This window comes from Erinaceus europaeus, chromosome 1 (assembly GCF_950295315.1).
Source record: "Erinaceus europaeus chromosome 1, mEriEur2.1, whole genome shotgun sequence".
In the NCBI taxonomy this organism is placed as follows: Eukaryota; Metazoa; Chordata; class Mammalia; order Eulipotyphla; family Erinaceidae; genus Erinaceus; species Erinaceus europaeus.
Window position 1 is genome coordinate 14,100,951 of NC_080162.1, and position 20,929 is coordinate 14,121,879.

Here is a 20,929-nt window from a genome sequence, read left to right on the forward strand (position 1 = left end):
CAGGAAGGGGTCAGCACATTGTGATCTCATCACTGCTGATTTAATTAATAAAGTTTTTCATTTATTTATTCCCTTTTGTTGCCCTTGTGTTATTGTTGTAGTTATTATTGACATTGTTGTTGTTGGATAGGACAGAGAGAAATGGACAGAGGTGGGGAAGAGAGAGGGGGAGAGAAAGATAAGATACCTGCAGAAGTGACTTCTCTGCAGGTGGGGAGGCGGGGGCTTGAACCTCTATCCTTAAGTCGGCCATGCGCTTTGCACCACGTGCACTTAACCCGCTGCACTACTGCCTGAGTCCCAATAAAGTTGTTTTTAAAGACAGATTTATTTACAAGAAAGGGAGGGAGAGAGAACTAGTGCATTACTTTGGCACATTTGAAGCGTGGGACTGAATTCAGGACCTCATGCTTGAGAGTCCAACACTATCTATCCACTGTACTACCTTCTGGGCAGCTATAAATAAAGTTCCATTTGAATTCAGTCATTGCTATTTATCTTACCTTTCAATGGCATAGCTATTTCTCTTTTTTTTTTAATTCTTTTTCATATTTATTTATTTTCCCTTTTGTTGCCCTTGTTGGTTTTCATTGTTGTTGTAGTTACTGATGTTGTCATTGTTAGATAGGACAGAGAGAAATGGGGGGGGCAGAGAGGGAGAGAGAAAGACAGACACCTGCAGACATGCTTCACCACCTGTGAAGCCACACACCTGCAGGTGGGGAGCTGGGGGCTTGAACCGGGATCCTTGCTGTTCCTTGCACTTTGCTCCACGTGCACTTAACCAGATGTGCTACCTCCCGACTCCCCTCATAGCTATTTCAAGAGTCTGTGTGGCCTGAAAAACTAAAAATATTTATTTTCTCTTATTCTACAGAAAGTTTGCTTATCCTCAACCCATGACATCTATTTGCACAGATACTCATACTATGGTCTTACCTCCGCTGCTAAGGTTGGTCTGAGTCAAAGGGATCTGGGAGGGCTGAGTGAATTGGTCAATGTATGAGTGATTTTTGAGTATGTTCCAGGTAAATGATAAAGGGGGGGTAGGTATAATGCTAACCACTTCTGTATTCTCTCTGCCGCTTCTTTCAATATACATCTACAGTTAAGACACAGAGAAAACCTTGCTAGTTTAGTCACAGCTGCTCTTGTCCAGGAAAGACTTAATGGAAGCAAAGGTCTTGCCTCTAGTCAACAAGGTATCATTGTCTTGGTATCACTCTTTTTATTTATTATTTATGTTTATTATCTTTATTTATTGGATAGAGAAAGCCGGAAATTGAAAGGGAAAAGGGAGACAGAGAGGGACAGAGACAGAGAGACACTTACAGCCCTGCTTTACCATTTGTGAAGCTTTCCCCCTGCCAGGGACTCAAACCTGGGTCCTTGCACATTGTAACATGTGTGCTCAAGTGGGTGCACCAGCACCCAGCCCCTCTCTTGGTATTACTGAAGACTCCCTAAGAGCTTTGAATCCACTAAGGACAGTTCTAGGTTTCTAAGCAAAGACGCTGACTGAAATTACTAGTATCTCAACCATTTGTATCTACAAAACCAGCAAGTCCATATAGTTGATCATGGTTTTGAAATAGTTAAAATAAATTGGAGGTTAATAAATCCAGAGAACAGCTAGAGTGAAATAGGTATAAACCCTGGGCCTGTGTCTACAACTCTGGGGTCACTAAGAAGGCAAAGGGGAGAGGGTCAAAGATGGGGGAAGAGGCCCAGTGCCCTGCACTGAAAGAAAAGGGTATATTGGTGGTGGGTAGGTGGGCTAGCACATTCTTTTAGGGAGGTCTTGCATCTTATAAAACACTTCCTCAAAAAATTGTTTAAAAATTTTAACATTCAGGAATTGGCATAGTGACTAGAGTCCTGGAGTAGCAAGCATGAGATCCAGAGTTGGATCCCCAGAGTCACAAGTGCCAAGTGATGTTCTGGTTCTCTCTCAGCACCCTCCCCCATTAATAAATAAATATAGAAAATAAAATAAAATTAAAGATGTGGAGAAAGAAAGAGAGCTGACCTAGTAATGTGCACACCTTTACCCTCCAGGGTCAAGGTCTAGTCTCAGCACCATACAGAAGGTGCTGTGACCTTTTCTTTCTTTCTTTCTTTCTTTCTTTCTTTCTTTCTTTCTTTCTTTTCATTTTTTTTTAAATTTATGTATTGATAGAGACAGCCAGAAATTGAGAAGGAAGGGGGAGATAATGAAGGACAGAAACAGAGAGACACCTGCAGCACTGCTTCACCACTTGCAAAGCCTCACCCTGCAGGTGGGGACAGGAGGCTGGAACCCAAGTCCTTGTGCACTGTAACATATGCGCTCAACCAGGTGCGTCACCACCCAGCCCCACTGCGAACCTTTTCTTTCAGAGTAAAATTAAATATGGCCCTGAGTGAGGAGGACACTAAGACTCAAGGCCCAGCTATGCAAAAAATTAAAAATCAATAAAGGGAATAAAGATCCAGCTTAAAGTTTTCAGACTTTTTAAGACTGAAGAAAGAATAATGAGGGGGCCAGGCAGTGACACACCCAGCTGAGTGCACAAGTTACCAGGTCCAAGGAATCTGGTTAAAGCCAGGTGACCCAGGTGACTCCTTGCACTGATGGTAGGAATGTCAGTTGGTCCAACTTCTGTAGAGAACAGTCTGGAGAACTCTCAGAAGGCTAGAAATGGACCTATCCTGTGATCTTGCAATTCCTCTCCTGGGGATATATCCTAAGGACCCCAACACACCAATCCAAAAAGATCTGTATACACATATGTTCTTAGCAGCACAATTTGGAATAGCCAAAACCTGGAAGCAACCCAGGTGTCCAACAACAGATGAGTGGCTGAGCAAGTTGTGGTATATATACACAATGGAATACTACTCCTCAGCTATTAAAAGTGGTGACTTCACCGTTTTTAGCCGATCTTGGCTGGACCTTGAAAAATTCATGTTAAGTGAAATAAGTCAGAAACAGAAGGATGAATATGGGATGATCTTACTCTATGGCAGAAGTTGAAAAACAAGATCACAAGAGAAAACACACGTAGAACCTGAACTGGAATTGGCATATTGCACCAAAGTAAAAGACTCTGGGGTGAGTGGGTGGGGGGAATACAGGTCCAAGAAGGATGACAGGATCTAGTGGGGGTTGTATTGTTATATGGAAAACTGGGAAATGTTATGCATGTACAAACTACTGTATTTACTGTCGACATTAATTCCCCAACAAAGAAATTAAAAAAAAAAAAAGCCAGGTGACCCCACCTGTAGGGGAAAAACATCAGGAGCTGTGAGGTAGTGCTGTTAGGCGTCTTTCTCGCTCCTTTTTGATCTCTCTTTTCCCTCTCAACTTTTTTTTATCTCTATCCAGTAAAATAAAAAGCAATAGACATATTTTCTAAAAAGAAACTATATATTGTATTTACTGTTGAATGTAAAACATTAATTCCCCAATAAAGAAATTTAAAAAATAAAGTATAGGGGCCAAGTAGTGGCACACATGTTACAGTGCACAGGAACTGTAGTTCAAGCCCCCAGTCCCCACCTGCAGAGGGAAAGCTTTGTGAGTGCTGAAGCAGTGCTGCAGGTGTCTCTATGTCTCTCTTCCTCTCTATCTCTCTACCATCTCGCTTTATGGCTATCTCTATCAAGTAAATAAAAGATAATTAAAAAAAAAAAGTAAAATGGGGGCCGGGTGGTGGCACACCTAGTTGAGCACACACAGTGCACAAGGACCCAGGTTCGACACCCTCCCCAACCCTGCCACCTGCAGGGAGAAAGCTTTGGGAATGGTGAAGCAGGGCTACAGGTGTCTCTCTTCTTTTCTATCTCCCACTTCTTTTTCAATTTCTGACTATCTCTATTATGTAAGTATAGATAATAATTAAAAAAAAATTACGGAAGTATAATGTAGCATCTTAACTGATGGCCCTTAAAAGTACCACTGGCTTATCGTAAGTACAAAAAAAAAAGTATTTTAACATACTTCATATGGCTAAATAGCAGACATGCACTTTCTCGCCTAAATTATTTAAAGTGGTGTCTTCTTTTCACTCAAATGCGGAATCTAGAGATCTGATTTACATGAACTTACAAAAAAAAAAAGTCCAAACAAAACAAAAACAAGACTTGTGACTGGTGATGGTGGTTATCCTTGATAGGTGGGAGGGTGGGCACACAGAACACTGCTGGTGGGTGTGGTGTGGAACTATAAATTATAATCTTACAGTCTTGTAACAACGAATAAAAAATTAAAGGAAAAAAAAACACTAAGTTGACACGCAGACATCTCAGCAGCAAGTGTGATTTCCCAAATACTAAGCAAACCGTCTTCCATGGACTTCGGGTGGGCGTCCTACGGCCGCCGCGCCCCCCCCCCCCCCCCGCGCCCCCTGCAGAAGGGAGCACCCGGGGCTCGGGGCGAGGCTCCGGGGCGGAGCACAGGTGCGCGGGGCAACCCCGCGGCGGGCCTCCGCGTGTGCACGCACGTTTGCAAGCCGCAGCAAAAATCGCAGACGTGCAATCAGTCACCTACTTCTCCCCTTTGTCCCTAGCCACAACTAAATCCGAAACTCCGTGGTGGTGGTGGTGTGTGTGTGTGGGAGGATGTTCTCAGCAATCAGACAAAAGTACTAAAGGACACAAGTCAGGGTGCTCCACTTACCACCTGGGAGGAAAGTCCTGCCAAGCAGAGCTGGCGACCCTTCAGGGTCTGCTCGTCCATCTCCAAAGCCAGCGATGCCAAGGCCGGGACCGCGACAAAGGCTGGATTTGATTTGAAAAGCCCGCCCCTGGCCGGATCCCGGAGCACGCCGGCCGCCCGGCTGTACCAAGTCGCAGCTGCGGGGGGACCGGGGGATCCGGGGGGGGGGGGGGGGCTGCCCGCAGCCTGCGCAGGCGCAGTGCTCACCCTCCGCGCCTCCCGAGCCGGAAATGTGCCGGGACCAAGCTTTGCGAAGTGCCGGCTGCGAGGAGCTGGAGGCCGGCTTTGTGCCCTTTGGGATGTGGGCGGGTTTGGGGCAGGAGAGGGAGGGGTCTTTGGGAAGCTTTGGCTTGGGGCTTCCCCCGTCTTTACAGCAGGATTACTTTAGGAGGCAGGCCTGGGGTGGGTGGGCGATTCAGAGGTCTCCTCCCTGCAAACTCAAACCTGCCCATCTCTGGGCTCCGACAGTGGGGTTTAAGCTATACTGTTGGGTTGTAGAAGTCACGATGTATTTTTTTTTCTATTTAAAAATATGAGGATAGTAGAGGACCTAGTGGGGATTGTATTGTTGTGTGGAAAAATGATGAGAAATGTTCATTAATGCATGTACACACTATTTACTGTCAACTGTAAAACATTAATCCCCCAAATAAATAAATAAATAAATATGTGTTATGATTATTCTGACAATCAGAAGAGAGTACCAGGGGCCGTTTGGTGGCACACCCATCTGATGGAAGGACCCAGGTTTGAGCCCCCAGTCCCCACCTGCAGGGGAAAAGCTTTGCGAGTGGTGAAGTGCTGCTGCAGGTGACTGTTTCTCCCTCCCTCTCTATCACCACTTGTCTCTAGCCAATAAATATTTTTTAAAAAAAAATATTAAGAGTATGGATTCTTTAAAAGTCCAAATGGCTGTGGGATGGGAGGGCTCGGGTTACTTAGGGGGTTACTGTGGGGGGTTACTTAGTGGCCTAAGCCTTTGCTCTTGACGCGTGATACCCAAGTTTCTAGATTCTGTACCTGGCATCAACATGAGAGCCTCAAATGGATTCCATGGATGATGGGAGCAATGCTTTTATCATGAAGTAAAAATATATGTAAGATGAAAATTGGGCTATAAAAGTGTCTCAGCTGCAGAATGCATGGACTAAGATCATGCATGGTTGATCCAAGGTACTTGATCAAAAAAACTGAAAGAGAGAAAGAGTCAAAATTGATGCGCCAAAATTCTTGTTCCCTATCATGGCTTCTTGAAAATGTAACTTTTTTTTTTTTTTTGGCTTATTACATTTCTTTCTTCTGAAGGGAAATCCACCAAATCTACTTTCCCACCCTTGAGTTTTAGTTCTAGTCACTTCCTTAAACAGGCGGGCCAAGATTTTAATTTTCTTGAGATAGACTCTATTTGGGTTTACTGTCCTAAAGTGAACATTTAATTTAAGTGGATTATCACATTAACTATAGGTTTTTTTTTTTAAGTGTTTAGTTTGGGGATACACTTATGAAAATTAGTGTTTTTTTCAAACGTGTATTTTACCTCTTTAAAGCCCTTTGGCCATGCTAATGACCTTCCTTTACATTAGGAATATGGTGTTCATTAAGAATGGCCCAAGAAACTGAAGAGATAGCATAGTATTTATGCAAACTATTTTCATGCCTTAGGCTCTGAGGTGCCAGGTTTGTGCACCACCATAAACTAGAGTTGAGCAGTGCTCTGATAAATAAATAAAACAAAACTAAATAAGTTCTGAAAAGAAAAAGAAGAGAAAAGAAAAGAAAAAAAGAAAAGAAAAAGAAAAGAAAAATGCCCAAGAAGGATAGCAGAATGATTAAGCAGCAAACTCTCATGCCTGAGGCACAAAAGATCCCAGGTTCAGTCCCTGGAGTACCAAAAGCCAGAGTTGAGCTGTGGTCTAATTAAAAGAATCTAAAAAAAAAATTCATTAAAATGATCCATAGCTTTCCCCATACCTACAAAATATGTGGAAGCTAAAACTAACAGAATTCACCTTATTCACTCTAAAACACAAATCTGAACTCCAGAGTCTTGAGGTACCCACTCCCACGTGCACCCAAGGCTAACCAGTTTGTGGTATAATTACTCCCCAAAGAGAGCTGCATATGCTTTGTATAGTATCTGACTCATAGAAGAAATACACACAAAGAATTCATCATCAGACATATATAATTTCTCATATGACACACTCAGCCTCCTACACTCACATCAAAATTACAGAAGACATCATCTAATGAAAACAGGGCTAAGTCAACCAATTATAAGTCGCACCCACCCCCCAACCTGTGGAGAAGTATCATTGTGTGAGAGTTTAAAAAGCGTGGGGGGGGGGGGCAAATAATGGAAATGCACTTGTTTATAATACTTGAAGAAAGAGGTCTAGGAAAAGTCATACTGAGTATCTATAGACTATCTCATTGTTAGGAAAGACTTTTCTTTTTTTGAAGAGATAATGTGTTCTATTATTCATTGCAGGATGTACTCAGGAAGTGCTTCAGGTATAATTACTAGATGGTGATTATAATATCTTCTAGTAGGAAGGCTGTTTCCTTATTTATCCACAAGTCCTTTCAGATTACTGACAGCTTTACTAAGTATGCTTTTCTCTGGAATATGTGAAATACATTAAAAAATAATAATAGTTGAAAACTGTCGAAAGAAAGATTTTATAAGTAGTTTGGTTAGCTTAAAAGAGAATAAATGAATAGATCTAACTCCCAGAAAGTAAGAAGTGCTGTTTTACACTGGGCTAAATCTTTGAGTGGCCTTTGGATGTCTCTCACTTGAGAGACAAGCTTCTAGCTTCCTTTATTTAGCCAGCTTTGGTGGATCCTTATCTAATTCCCCAGATGCAGGAGATTCAGCTGGAGAATTAATAATAGCCATACTGACTTGACAGGATTGCTTCCCATTATAAGTCCAAGCATAATGTTATTTATGATAAAGATATTATTTACATCTAATAGAGGAAAGTTATTTAAAAATTTATAAGGTAGAAAAATTGTATTGGGTATAGATAGAACGCTCAACTTAGATAATACTAGGGGCCAGATGGTGGTGCACCTGGTTGAGGGCACATGTCGCCGTGCACAAGGATCCAGGTTCAAGCCCCCAGTCCCCACCTGCAGGGAGGAAAGCTTTGTGAGTGGTGAAGTAGGTCTGCGGGTGTCTCTCTGTCTCTCCTCCTCTCTTCTTCTCCTTCCCTCTTGATACCTGGCTGTCTCTATTAAATAAACAAAGATAGTAAAACTTAAAAAAATAAATAGTATTAAAATTGCTAAATGATGAGTTTTTTCTCTTTATTCCCTATATTCCTCTTTTAACTCTCTAAAACAGAACCAAAAGAAAGGAAAATACTGACCTTGAAATCAACTCTCTCTGCTCAGCAAAATAGCTCACTTTGACAGTGTGTTACTCTGGTCCTGTGTGTGGCCCAGGGTCAAGCCCTGGTCCCCACCACAGTGAAGGAAGCTTCAGTACTATGCTGTTGCTGTCTGTCTCTCTTAATAACAGTAATAATAATTGTTGTTGTTATTATCTTACATAATAGGCCTCTTATTTAAAAAAATTTGTCCCAGATTTGTTGTGGTAAAATAGAAAATGTACATCCTATTAAAATATTTCCTCTTTGCTCATGTTTGTTGTCTTATAATAAATTTAGAATGGTAATCACAACTAGAACTACATTTTGAATTATATGCAACGTAAAAAGGAGCTAAGGTAAAGAGGCAACATTTTCTTCTAAAAAAAATTAATAAAAACATGATCTAGAAACCATTGATGCATCACAGTAATGCTATGAAATATAGAGTCTGAATGGCCCTGTGACCTTGGGTAAACCACTCAGTGTCCTTATCTACAAAGCAAGAAACAAGATACTGAACTTGTCTCTTTAAAGCGATTTGGGGACTCAAATGAGATAAGATCTGTGAGACTGCTTGGTAGACTGATTATCTCATAAAAACAAAGACAGCTACTACAGGAAATTAACATGAGAGTCTGACTGAGGAAAAATCTTATCTGGAGTCAGATATATTCAAGATATACCACCTAGCCACTAAAAAAGGAATTAGCACTTAGAGTATGTATAAAGAAGTCCTACAAATCAATAAAAGTTCTACTAGAAAATGATTAAAAAAGTATGAGTGGTGTATTATTGGAGAAAAAAAACACAAATAGCAAAGAAAATGTACGAGGTTTGAGAAATGTTACACATGCACAAACGACTGTATTTTGCCTTCGACTGTAAACCATTAATCCCCAATAAAGAAATGAAAAAAAAAAAAAAGGATAAAGGCAAATGTGAGAAGTTGTTCAGCTTTATTAGTTCTATTGTGTAAGTTGCAGTTTAAAACCCCAGAGATAGTATTTTGACACTGGATTAGTACATATTGAGAAGACTGGGGGGGGGGGGGGTTGCTCCCAGCTAAGCACATAAAGTACTAAACACAAGGACCTGCACAAGGACCTGAGTTTGGAGCCCCACGGGACATTTCACAAGCTGCAAAGCAGGGCTGCAAAGTGTCTTTTTTTCTCTCTCCCTGTCTGTCTCTCCCTCCTCTTTCAATTTCTCTCTGTCTTATCCAATAAAATGGAAAAAGTAGCCACAAGGAACAATGGATTAGTGGTGTAGGCACTGAGCGCCAGCAATAACCCTCGAGGCAAAAATACATAAATAAGTAAGCAAATAAACAAAGTAAATGAAGGAGTGGTCAGTGGTGCACCTAACAAAGGGTATTATTATTATTTGCACCTAACAAAGGGTTATTATTATTGTTACCATTATTACCAGGACTTGGGTTTAAGAGGCTGTTCCCCATCTACAGGTGGGGTGGGAGGGGCCTTCCCCTGTCTCTCATCTCTCTTATCCCTTCTCTAGCTCTGTCTCTCACCTCTATCATAAAGAATATAATAAAATAATTTTTTAAAAAAAAAACAGTGCTATCAAAAAGAAAATAAAAGACGACTCGAAGCAGTGGAGTAGTGCAAATTCCAAGCAACCCTCCTAATCACGAAGATCATAAAATAAAGTAAATGGAAAGAAAATAATAATAAAACTTTTTTTTTGCTTGTAACTAGCATAAGAAAATAAAACTGATTTTTTTCTGTTATTTTTATATTCAAGTGCCTCGCTAAATTTCTTTATTTGGTCTATGAAATTAATAGTACATTTTTAGAGATATTCTATGTAGAAGGGTGTATTCATAATAGTTGTTGCTTCTTTTCTAATTTTTGTTCTTTTTTTAAAAATTGATATTAATTTATTTATAAAATAAACTAATTTATTTTATAAATAAGAGGGGCACAGTTTCACACACTTCCCACCACCAGAATTCCATATCCCAGCCCCTCCTTTGAAAGCTTCCCTATTCTTTATCCCTCTGGGAGCACGTTGCTCAGGCAAATCTTAGTATAAGTCATGGGCCTCTTGGAATATACCTAAAATAGACCTACAAGCTTTTACTAAAATGGAGATCCCAAAACTCATCTGCTATAATCTTGCCTTTAAGTTCGTGACTATTAAACAATTTTTGTTCTTTTAACCTGACCATTGGTTAGGGCAGACACGCAGGCAATAGGGTGTTGAATGAAAGCAGAGGTATTAGATATTCGTATCTCCTTACTGACTTTAAGGAGAATGTTTCATTTATTTTTCATTTAGTTTTACCAGAACACTGCTGCACTCTGGTTTATGGTGGTTTGGGTGTTAAATTTTGGGTTTTGGAGCCTCAGGCAAGAAAGTCCTTTTGCATAACCATGATACCTTTTGCCTCAGGTCTGAAATGCTTGTCTGTTTGTTTTTATTAATTTTTTATTATTTATTGGATGGAGATGGCCAGAAATCAGGAGGGAAGGAGGTTATAGAGAGGGAGAGAGACAGGGAGACATCTGCAACACTGCTTCACCACTTGCAAAGCTATGGGGACTGGGAGCTTGAACCCCAGTCCTTGCACATTGTAACATACACACTCAACCAGGTATGCCACCACCCAGCCCCAAATGTTTCATTTCTTTATCTTGCTAAATATTCCCTGCTCATTTTACAGCTGAGTTCATTCTTGAGCATTACCTCTTTAAAAATTGCCTCTATTCTCTCATCCAGGGATTACAATAAGACAAAGATTAAGTTTCTTTGTTTTATCATATCTTCTAACTTTTTTTTCTTGAACCACAGCTCAGCTCTGATTTATGCTGGTGCAGGAACTGAATCTGGGACTTTTGAGCCCCAGGCTCAAGAGTCTCTTTGCATAACCATTATGCTATCTACCCCTGCCCTATATTTTCTAAACTTTTATGTTCTCAACCTTATTACCATAGTCAGCTAGTACTTAAAGCACTTTAATTTTTCTTTATCTACACCTAATTTTGTTTCCTTATTTTTTAAAAATTTCTTTATTGGGTTAATGTTTTACAGTAGACAGTAAATACAATAGTTTGTACATGCATAACATTTCCCAGTTTTCCACATAATAATTACAACCCCCACTAGGTCCTCTGCCATCATGTTCCAGGACGTGAATCCTCCCCCATCCTCCCACTCACACCAGAGTCTTTTTTTTAAATTCTTTAGTGGGAGATTAATGTTTTATAGTCAATAATAAATACAATAATTTGTGCATGCATAACATTTCTCAGTTTTCCACATAATAATAAAGCCCCCACTAGGTCCTCTGTCATCCTTTTCCAGGACCTGTATTCTCCGCCCCCCCTACCCACCCAGAGCCTTTTACTTTGGTACAATACACCAACTCCATTCCAAGTTCTACTTAGTGTTTTCTCTTCTGATGTTGTTTTTCAGCTTCTGCCAGAGAGTGAGATCATCCCATATTCATCCTTCTGTTTCTCACTTATTTCAACATGATTTCGTCAAGCTCCATCCAAGATGGCCTGAAAATGGTGAAATCACCATTTCTGATAGCTGAGTAGTATTCCATTATGTATATAGGCCACAACTTGCCCAGCCACTCATTTGTTGTTGGACACCTGGATTGCTTCCAGGTTTTGGCTATTACAAATTGTGCTGCTAAGAGCATACATGTACATAGATCTTTTTGGATGGGTGTGTTGGGGTCCTTAGGATATATGCCCAGGAGATAAATTGCAGGGTCATAAAGTAGGTCCATTTCTAGACTTCTGAGAGTTCTCCAAACTGCTCAGAGGTTGGACCAGTTTACATTCCCACCAGCAGTGCTGGAGGGTTCCCTTGTCCCCACAACCTCTCCAACATTTGTTGCTGCTACCTTTTCTGATGTCTGACATTCTCACAGCAGTGAAGTAGTATCTCATTGTTGTCTTTATTGCATTTCTCTGACAATCAAAGACTTGGAGCATTTTTTTTTTTCATATGTTTCTTGACCTTTCAGATCTCTTCGTTGGTGAATATTCTGTTCATATCCTCTTCCCATTTTTGAATGGAGTCTTTTTTCTTGTTACTGAGTTTGGTGAGTTCTTTATTTATTTTGGTTATTAACCTCTTGTCTGATGTATGGCATGTAAAGACCTTCCATTCTGTGTGAGATCTCTTTGTTTGCATGGTGGTTTCTTTTGCTGTACAGAAGCTTTCTGATGTGATGTTGTCTCATTGGGTTATTTTTGTTCTAGTCCTTCATGAGATTGGATTTGTTTCATTGAAGATGCCCATTAAATTTATGCGGAAAAGAGTTCTGCCAGTATTTTCCTCTAAGTATTTGACAGTTTCTGGTTTAACATCCATGTCCTTCATCCACTTGGAATTACTTTTGTATTTGGTGAAATATAGTGGTTCAGTTTCAACCCATTTTTTTCCAGCACCATTTGTTGAAGAGACTCCCCTCTCCCAATTTAATAGTCTGGGCACCTTTACCAAAGATTAGATGTCCATAGGTGTGGGGGCTATTGCGCCGCCCCAACACGATGGCCAGGGAGCCTGACAGGGTCATCTCCTCTGGACCTGCATTCAGACTTTAAGGAAGCTGGGCAGGAGGACGAGAATGGGTCGACTCATTCTCCCCCCATTATTGCTACAAATAATTATACTGTCACAATTGATTAATAGTGCTTTGGCAGTGCCTGGTGGGAATGGAGAGTCAGAAGCACCCCCTCTCCCTTCGCAGGGGCATATTTGAAAGTTACATTATGAAAGTGGGGAAGGTGGGTCAGCATAGACAGACAAAAGAAGTCATGTTATGACTTGCCCCTCAAAGAAAGAATGCAGAGACTGAGGCCTCCCAGGTACAAGTTGACATATTGAAACAAAGAAAGATTAATAGTTAAACTGTACCAGACCTAGATGAGCAGTGGTCCACAACTAGGCAAAGATCCGTATGCCCCCCATAGAAGATTAATGATAGAAATAGCTCTCCGCAAAAGTCAAAAACAATTCTGGGCACGACCTCCCCTGAGAACAGGATGATACTAAGTATTGTACCATTCTTTACAGTTACAGGGGAGTAACATATAGCCTGCCAAAGCCACAAGACTATGATACTTATTGCTACTTCTTTATGAGCTAGTTGCTTAGGCAACCTGAATGTAACCTGAAAAAAGTATAAAAGCTAATGCAGTTTCACTATTAAAATGAGTCCAGATTCACCCTCCAATAGAGTGTGGTGTCTATCTGTTCTCCCTCACGCCGACTCCTGACCCACCGGGGAGGTTGCCTTCAAGACCCCTGACCATCCTGCTGCTCATCCGCTGTGGTGGTCCGCAGCAGGCTATCTACACCCAGTTTACTCTAAAGTATAACCACTGAGTTTTGTTTTGTTTTTAGTTTAAACAACTACTTTTTTTTTTTTTACAATAATTCGGTTGTAGTAATTTCAAAATTCTTTCTTACCGTTTTGGGTAATTTTTTTTGTCTATTTGTGCTTGTGATTCTTCCCTGATTTCTTTAAATCTTTTACATGATTATTGTCTCTTGGTCGTCAGGAAAGTCATGATGTATATTTTCTATGCAAAACAGTGTCGTGACTTTTCTCACAACCAATTTATCCGCTTCTGATCATAACATTACTTGTAGCTTTTGTGGCTGCCACAGACCTAAATATGTCCACCTCAAATATCTGAATTGCTATGCACTCCTTCTTTTATAACTGCGAACTTCTTCTTTTTTTTTTATTTGGGGAATTAATGTTTTACATTCAACAGTAAGTACAATAGTTTATACATGCATAACATTCCCCAGTTTCCCATATAACAATACAACCCCCACTAGGTCCTCTGAATCCTTCTTGGACCAGTATTCTCCCCACCCAACCCCCCCAGAGTCTTTTACTTTGGTGCGATACGCTAACTTCATTAGTTTATTAACAATGTATGGAGAACTGGCAATGTGGTTAAGTGCACACGTTATCATGCCCAAGGATCTAGGTTCAAGCCCCTGTCCCCCACTGGCAGAAAGAAAGCTTCACAAATTATCCACTAGAAAGTAATAATATAAGTAAAAGACTCTGGGTTGGGGGGGGGGAGAGTTCAAGTCCTGGAATATGATGGCAAAGTAGGACCTGGTGGGGTTTGAATTGGTATGTGGAAAACTGGGGAATATTATGCATGTATAAACTACTGTATTTTACTGTCGACTGCAAACCATTAATCCTCCAATAAAGAAATTAAAGAAAGAAATGATAGTTTTTACTCTTGCCTGTAATGTCTAAGTGCCAACTCACTTGAGGTATCTAAGCTTTTATTTCTTCACCTGTGATGTAGGACTAACACTCCCTCTGTTCCACTGGTTTGTTCTGGTATAGAGTATTTGTGAAACCATTTGAAAAAATGTAAAGTATGTGCAAATCTATGCCAGTAGTATCATAATAACACTGAGTTGATTTATTCTTATCTATAGTATGCCAATTCCAAGAAAAAAAAACATTAGGGGAGGTTATTTAAAAAAATTAAAAATCACAGGCCAGGTGGTGGCACACCTGGTTGAGTGCATATGTTACAGTCTGCAAGGACCGGGTTCGAGCCCCTGGTCCCCACCTGCATGGGGAAAGCTTCATCAGTGGTGAATCAGGACTGTAGGTGTCTCTCCCTCTCTCTCTTCTCTTCCCTCTCTCTTTCTGTCTCTATCCAATAAATGAAAGATGATAATTAAAAAAAGGAGGGTAGAGTACAACTATTCTAGTTCTGGACTAGTCAAAAGAATATTTAAAAAAAAAAAACAATCACCAACACTTAAATCAGATAACAATGGAATGAGCAGCTTGATTTCAACATGAAGTGATATGTCTATCTCAAATATCTGAATTGCTATGCACTCCTTCTTGTATACCCACAAACTTCTTTAGTTTATTAACAATGTGTGGAGGACTGGGTGGTGGCAACCTGGTTAAGTGTACACATTATCATGCCCAAGGATATAGGTTCAAGCCCCTGTCCCCCACCGGCAGAGAGAAATCTTAAATGGTGAAGCAGGGCTGCAAGTGTCTATCTCTCCCTCCCTATCCCTCTTTTCTCTCAACCTCTGTGTCCTATCAAATTAAACAAAACTTAAAATCTTTTAAAAAATATTTATTTATTTATTCCCTTTTATTGCCCTTGTTGTTTTATTGTTGTAGTAATTATTGTTGTTGTTATTGATGTCGTTGTTGTTAGATAGGACAGAGAGAAATGGAGAGAGGAGAAGACAGATAGAGGGAGAGAGAGACACCTGCAGACCTGCTTCACCACCTGTGAAGTGACTACCCTGCAGGTGGGGAGCCAGGGGCTTGAACCAGGATCCTTACACGGGTCCTTGTGCTTTGCACCGCCTGCGCTTAACTCACTGCACTACCACCCAAATCCCAAAACTGAAAATCTTAAAAGAGAGAGGGAGAGAGAGGGAGAGGTACAGAGTGACAGAGAGAGAAAGGCAGATGTGCAGGAGGAGCTATGTGGTGATGCGCCTGGTTCTGCCCACATGTCACAATGCACAAGGATCAGGGTTGAGGCCCCGGTTCCCACCTACAGGGAGAAAGCTTCGTAAGTGGTGAGGCAATGTTGTTTCTCTCTTCCTATATCACCCCCTTTCTCTAATTCTTTGCTCTATCTAATACATAGATAAATAAAATATTAGAAAGATTTTTAGTGAAAATGTCTTTGAAATTATATTGTAAGGTAAGGGTCATGACTAACAAAAATAAAAGGGAACTTTAGAAGGAAGCATATTTATTTGGTCTTAGGAAACATTAATTCTTCTTTCAGCCACCAGGTTCCAGGTGCTAGCAGGATGCTGACCAGAATTCCCTGGACAGACAACCCCACCAATATGTCCTGGAGCTCCGCTTCCCCAGAGCCCTGTCCCACTAGGGAAAGAGAGAGACAGACTGGGAGTATGGATTGACCTGTCAACGCCCATGTTCATGGGGGAAACAATTACAGAAGCCAGACCTTCCACCTTCTGCACCCCATAATGACCCTGGGTCCATACTGCCAGAAGGATAAAGAATAGGAAAGCTATCAGGGGAGGGGATGGGATGCAGAGTTCTGGTGGCAGGCATTGTGTGGAGTTGTACCCCTCTTATTTTATGGTTCTTTTCAGTGTTTCCTTTTTATAAATAAATTTTTTTTAAAAGCCACATGTTTTAGAGTCAAACTTACTGTTATTTTCATGTTCTATTTGTCTTTCTCACACTCCAAATTTTGAGTTCCATGGTATTGGGTATAGTTGTCTATTGATACCAGCACACTGGAGTGAATAAACACATGGTCTTCTAAAAATACTCTCCCTATTATTTTATGAAAGCCTAAGGCAGGTAAACACCCCTTGATCACTGTCCAGAGTAGGTTCTTCTTCTTCTAGTGTTTGCCCTTCTTCCGTAGCCAGTCAACAGCATCAGGTTGAGCCTGATGTAAAGTTTCGAGACCTCCTTTGAATCTGGAGAGGTGGCAGTCGTTGACTATGTGGGTCATAGTCTGTCTGTAGCCGCAGGGGCAGTTCAGGTCGTCTCTGGCTCCCCAGCGATGGAACATAGCGGCGCACCGGCCACGGCCTGTTCAATAGCGATTGAGGAGGGCCCGATCATAACGTGCTAGGTCAAAGCCGGGTTGACGCTTGCAGGGGTCTGTGATGTAGGTGATCTTGTTTAGCACTTCTGTATGGGTCAACAAACAGCATGCAATGATTGCTAAAGCCGTCCATGAGGAGGCACTCTGGGGCTTAATAGAATTGTTGCCTTTGGCTTCCAGGGTGCAGAATTATGAATGGTCACTCAGATGGGGTGGGGCTCCTGTTAATTCTATAAAGTGCTATGTTGACTGGTGCTATAGTAATGATAATGATGGTATGTGATGAATGATTATACATGAAACCTCTGAGCTAGCCTTCTTTTATAAGATACTTGGGATGGGTTGGTTACCTCTGTCTTTTCGTTTTCATTGGAAAAATCTAAAAGATTTGAGGTTCATCTGTATAGGTTTTCCTGATTAGTTCTGTAAAAACTAGGCCTTAAATAATAGCTCGTGTGAATTTCTTTCCATGTATCAACTGCCATGAGTTTAATTTCATTTCTTCACACCATTTATTCATCACTTAGAGAAAGGTAACCACTTAGGTAACGTGCACCAAGTTATTTGCTTAAAGCAAATATATAGTGGAAGGAATAATAACTTTATGTCCTCTATCTTTATCTTTTTGGAGCTGCATATTGTCTGCTTTGTAGATCTTGATACAACTATGTCACATTCTATCCTTGACATAGTGTAAATAAAATCTGAGATTTTTTTTTTTACCTTCAGGGTTAATTTATCTTTCTTAATGTGGACCTCTAAACACTTTGAAGAATTTTATATAGGAGTCACACACTTGACTTATATTTGAAATATCTAACCAAAACATGACTCTAAAATGCTGTTACGTAGAAAAGACACTTGAATGAAATAGAAAAGTACAAATAACCTCTTTATTGAAAGAATTTTCTCTCAGGTCCCCCCATGTGTTACTTTTCTGACTAGTTTTTACTTAATTTCTACTTTGTTAAGAGTTTTCTATGCCAATTTAATTATAATTACGCATAAAATGGTATGTGCTTTATTATCTAAAGTGAAATTAATTTTTTTCTTTGAGCTTTACTTATTTCTGAAACTTAATTTGCCTCTACTAGCTGTATTTCAACTTCACAAAATTAATAAAATTAAAAAGAATCTCAAAGAAGTCCACATTATTGTATATTAATTTCTTCTTTTTTTTTAAATCAGAACAATGCTGAACTCTGGCTTATGGTGATGTTGACTGAGGACTGGCCCTGGGACCTGCCCGCCTCAGATGTAATTGCTGTGTAGACCTCTGTGCTAGCTCCCCGTCCCACCCATTTCTCTTTTAGCATAACACATTTTCAACAAAGTGAGGTTTATAAGTTAACAATACATCAAAGGAACAAATTAGTTCTCAAAATGCACTAACAGTAAGTGTATCTTTTGCTTTGTTTGGTTGCCAGGATCTCTGCACCAGCATGATTCCATGATCCCTAGTAGACTCTAATTTGCTTGTTTGTTTATCTTTAGAGAGAGTGGAGGTGGCAAAGAGAAACCAAGAGAAGGTTTGTTTGCTTATCTTTAGAGAGAGTGGAGGTGGTAGAGAGAAACCAGAGACACCATAGCACCACCCCATTGACTGTGCAGCTTCCCCTTTGCATGGTGCTCCAGTGTGGTGGCCAAGGGTTCCAATCTGGTCCTTGCCATGGTAAGGTGTTCCCTCTACCAACTGAGCTATTTCCTGAACCCCACAGGGTACAGTATTTTGTCCCTCCCTTCCAAAAAGTAAGGGGAATAGACTAATAGGCAAGAAATCAAAAGACTAGGATTGGTTAGTATATTAATCACCACATATTTTCCATATAAAATATCTCTCCCTAAAATTTTCAGGGGCAATTACAAATTTGAGTTGTCCTAGAAAACTCTTTAATAATATGACTTGGGAGATTAAACCAACTGAAGATATTAGTACATTTTTGTTATGACAGTTTAGTACCTGTCACTAGATTTGCAAGCTAGATACTATATGCTGTTTTTCTTTTTAATTTTTTTATTATATTTACTTATTTATTTATTGGATAGAGACAACCAGAAATCAATAGGGAAGGGAGAATGGGAGAGAGAGACCTGCAACACTGCTTCACAACTTGCAAAGTTTTCCCCCTACAGATGGGGACAATGGTCTTAAACTGGTCCTTATACATTGTAACAAGTGCACTCAACCAGAGGCACCACCACCCAGTCCCCTAAACTTTGTTTTTCTGAAGTATTGAATTAACACTTACTGTGTACTAATTTTAGAAAGGATAGAGGGACTGGGAAAGTAGCTTGGAGGTAGAGTGCATGCTTCCCATCTATGAGGCTGAGGTTTTAATTCCCCCATAGATAAAGACAAGGAAGACAAAAATAAAAATAGAACATCATAAGTGGCAAGACTGATCTTTCTCTTACACACACACACACACACACACACACACACACTATAGGTATGTGTTAATTCACTTTTCTGTTTGTTTACCAAAGCACTGCTCAGCACTGGCTTATGAGAGTCTCTTTATATAACCATTATGTTATTTCCCAATTCCTGATTCTTTTTTTTTTTAGTGTAGTAATGGAGAATGAAACACAGGGCCTCACATATTCATGATAAGACTGAGATGCCACCCGGGCACATTTAAAAAAATTATTTATTCCCTTGTGTTGCCTTTGTTGTTTGATTGTTGTAGTTATTGTTGTTGTTATTGATGTCGTCATTGTTGGACAGGACAGAGAGAAATGGAGAGAGGAGGGGAAGACAGAGAGGGGGAGTGAAAGACAGACACCTGTAGACCTGTTTCACTGCTTATGAAGCTACTCCCCTGCAGGTGAGGAGCTGGTGGCTAGAACCAGGATCCTTGAGCAGGTTCTAACACTTTGCGCCACTTGTGCTTAACCCTCTGCGCTACTGCCTGACTCCCTCAGGCACATTTTTTTTTTAAGAGTCACAGAAAGGAAGAGAAGTCGAGACTGTCCTCCACCCACGGAGTTCCACCAATGTTCATCATTGGTGCTTATAGACAGATTCCAGGGTCTTATGCTGAAAGATATCAACTCTTCTGCTGAGTCACTTTCAAGCTCATATTTAATTCTTCATGGTTGAATCAGATCACAGACTGACTCGGTGAGACTATTGGATGAGAATATTACAGAGATTTCAGAGCAAACACTAATCAATCATTGAATTTTAGAAATTAGAACCAAATTGTGGTCCGGGAGGTGGCGCAGTGGATAAAGCATCGGACTCTCAGGCATGAGGTCCTGAGTGCAATCCTTGGCAGCACATGTACCAGAGTGGAAGCTAGCAATTTATATTATTAAAGATGCTTAGAAATAGATTATCATTGGTCAGGAGATGGTGCAGTGGAAAAGCATTAGCATTTTAAGCATGAGGTCCTGGGTTCAATCCCTGGCAGTACATGTACCAGAGTGATGTCTGGTTCTTTCTCTCTGTCTTCCTATTTTTTTCATTAATAAATAAATAAATAAATAAATAAAATATATATTTTTAAAAAAGAAGTTAGACTGGTAATTAGTGTTTTTTAAAAAAACAAAGAAATTAGAACCAAATTTAGCTCTGTCTAGTTCTATTGCAATCTGACAGATAAAAATAGAAACAATATGACTTTTACCAAATTTGATAAAATACAGCAGACTTTACTACTTATTAATGTTACTGAGCCATATTGACATCCTATTCATTTTTTAAAAGTATTTTATTTATTTATTTATTAGTTTGTTTATTAATAAGAAAGATAGAAGGAAAGAGGAAAAGAACAAGCCATCACTATGGTACATGTGCTGCCAGGGACTGAACCCAGGACCTCATGCTTAATGCCAATGCTTTTCCACTGCACCATCTCCTGACCAATGATAATCTATTTCTATAAGCATCTTTAATAATATAAATTGCTAGCTTCCACTCACTATGTTTTATATAAACATTATTACATACTATAGGGCATCTTGAGGTATAATTTCGATATTAATAAAAGAACATTTGAAAGAAAAATGTTTTTCTGATGTCATCTTTTGTTTGTTTACTTATTTATGAGAGATCAAAGGAGAAAAGGAAGAGAGAACAGAGTATTATTCTGACATATATGAGCTGGGGTCCAAACTCAGTACCTCATGTGTGAAAGTCCAACACCACTGCACCAACTCCAGGGTCACTGATGTCACTTTTCAGAAGAAAACCTTCCCAATGAACCAAACACAACCATCCAAAAAGATCTCTGTATACTGGG

The 20,929-nt window shown here is 40.1% G+C and overlaps 1 protein-coding gene across 1 annotated transcript in view; it reads right to left on the bottom strand.

Annotated features, from left to right (window-relative positions):
• RTKN2 (rhotekin 2) overlaps nt 1-5,447 on the bottom strand; it is a 99,090-nt gene extending 93,643 nt beyond the window's left edge. The window contains exon 1 of the mRNA XM_007517381.2: nt 4,664-5,447. Coding sequence (XP_007517443.1) covers nt 4,664-4,723 — 60 coding nt within the window. The 5' untranslated portion in view covers nt 4,724-5,447. The remainder of the gene's footprint in view (nt 1-4,663) is intronic.
• Nucleotides 5,448-20,929: the final 15,482 nt, after the last annotated feature.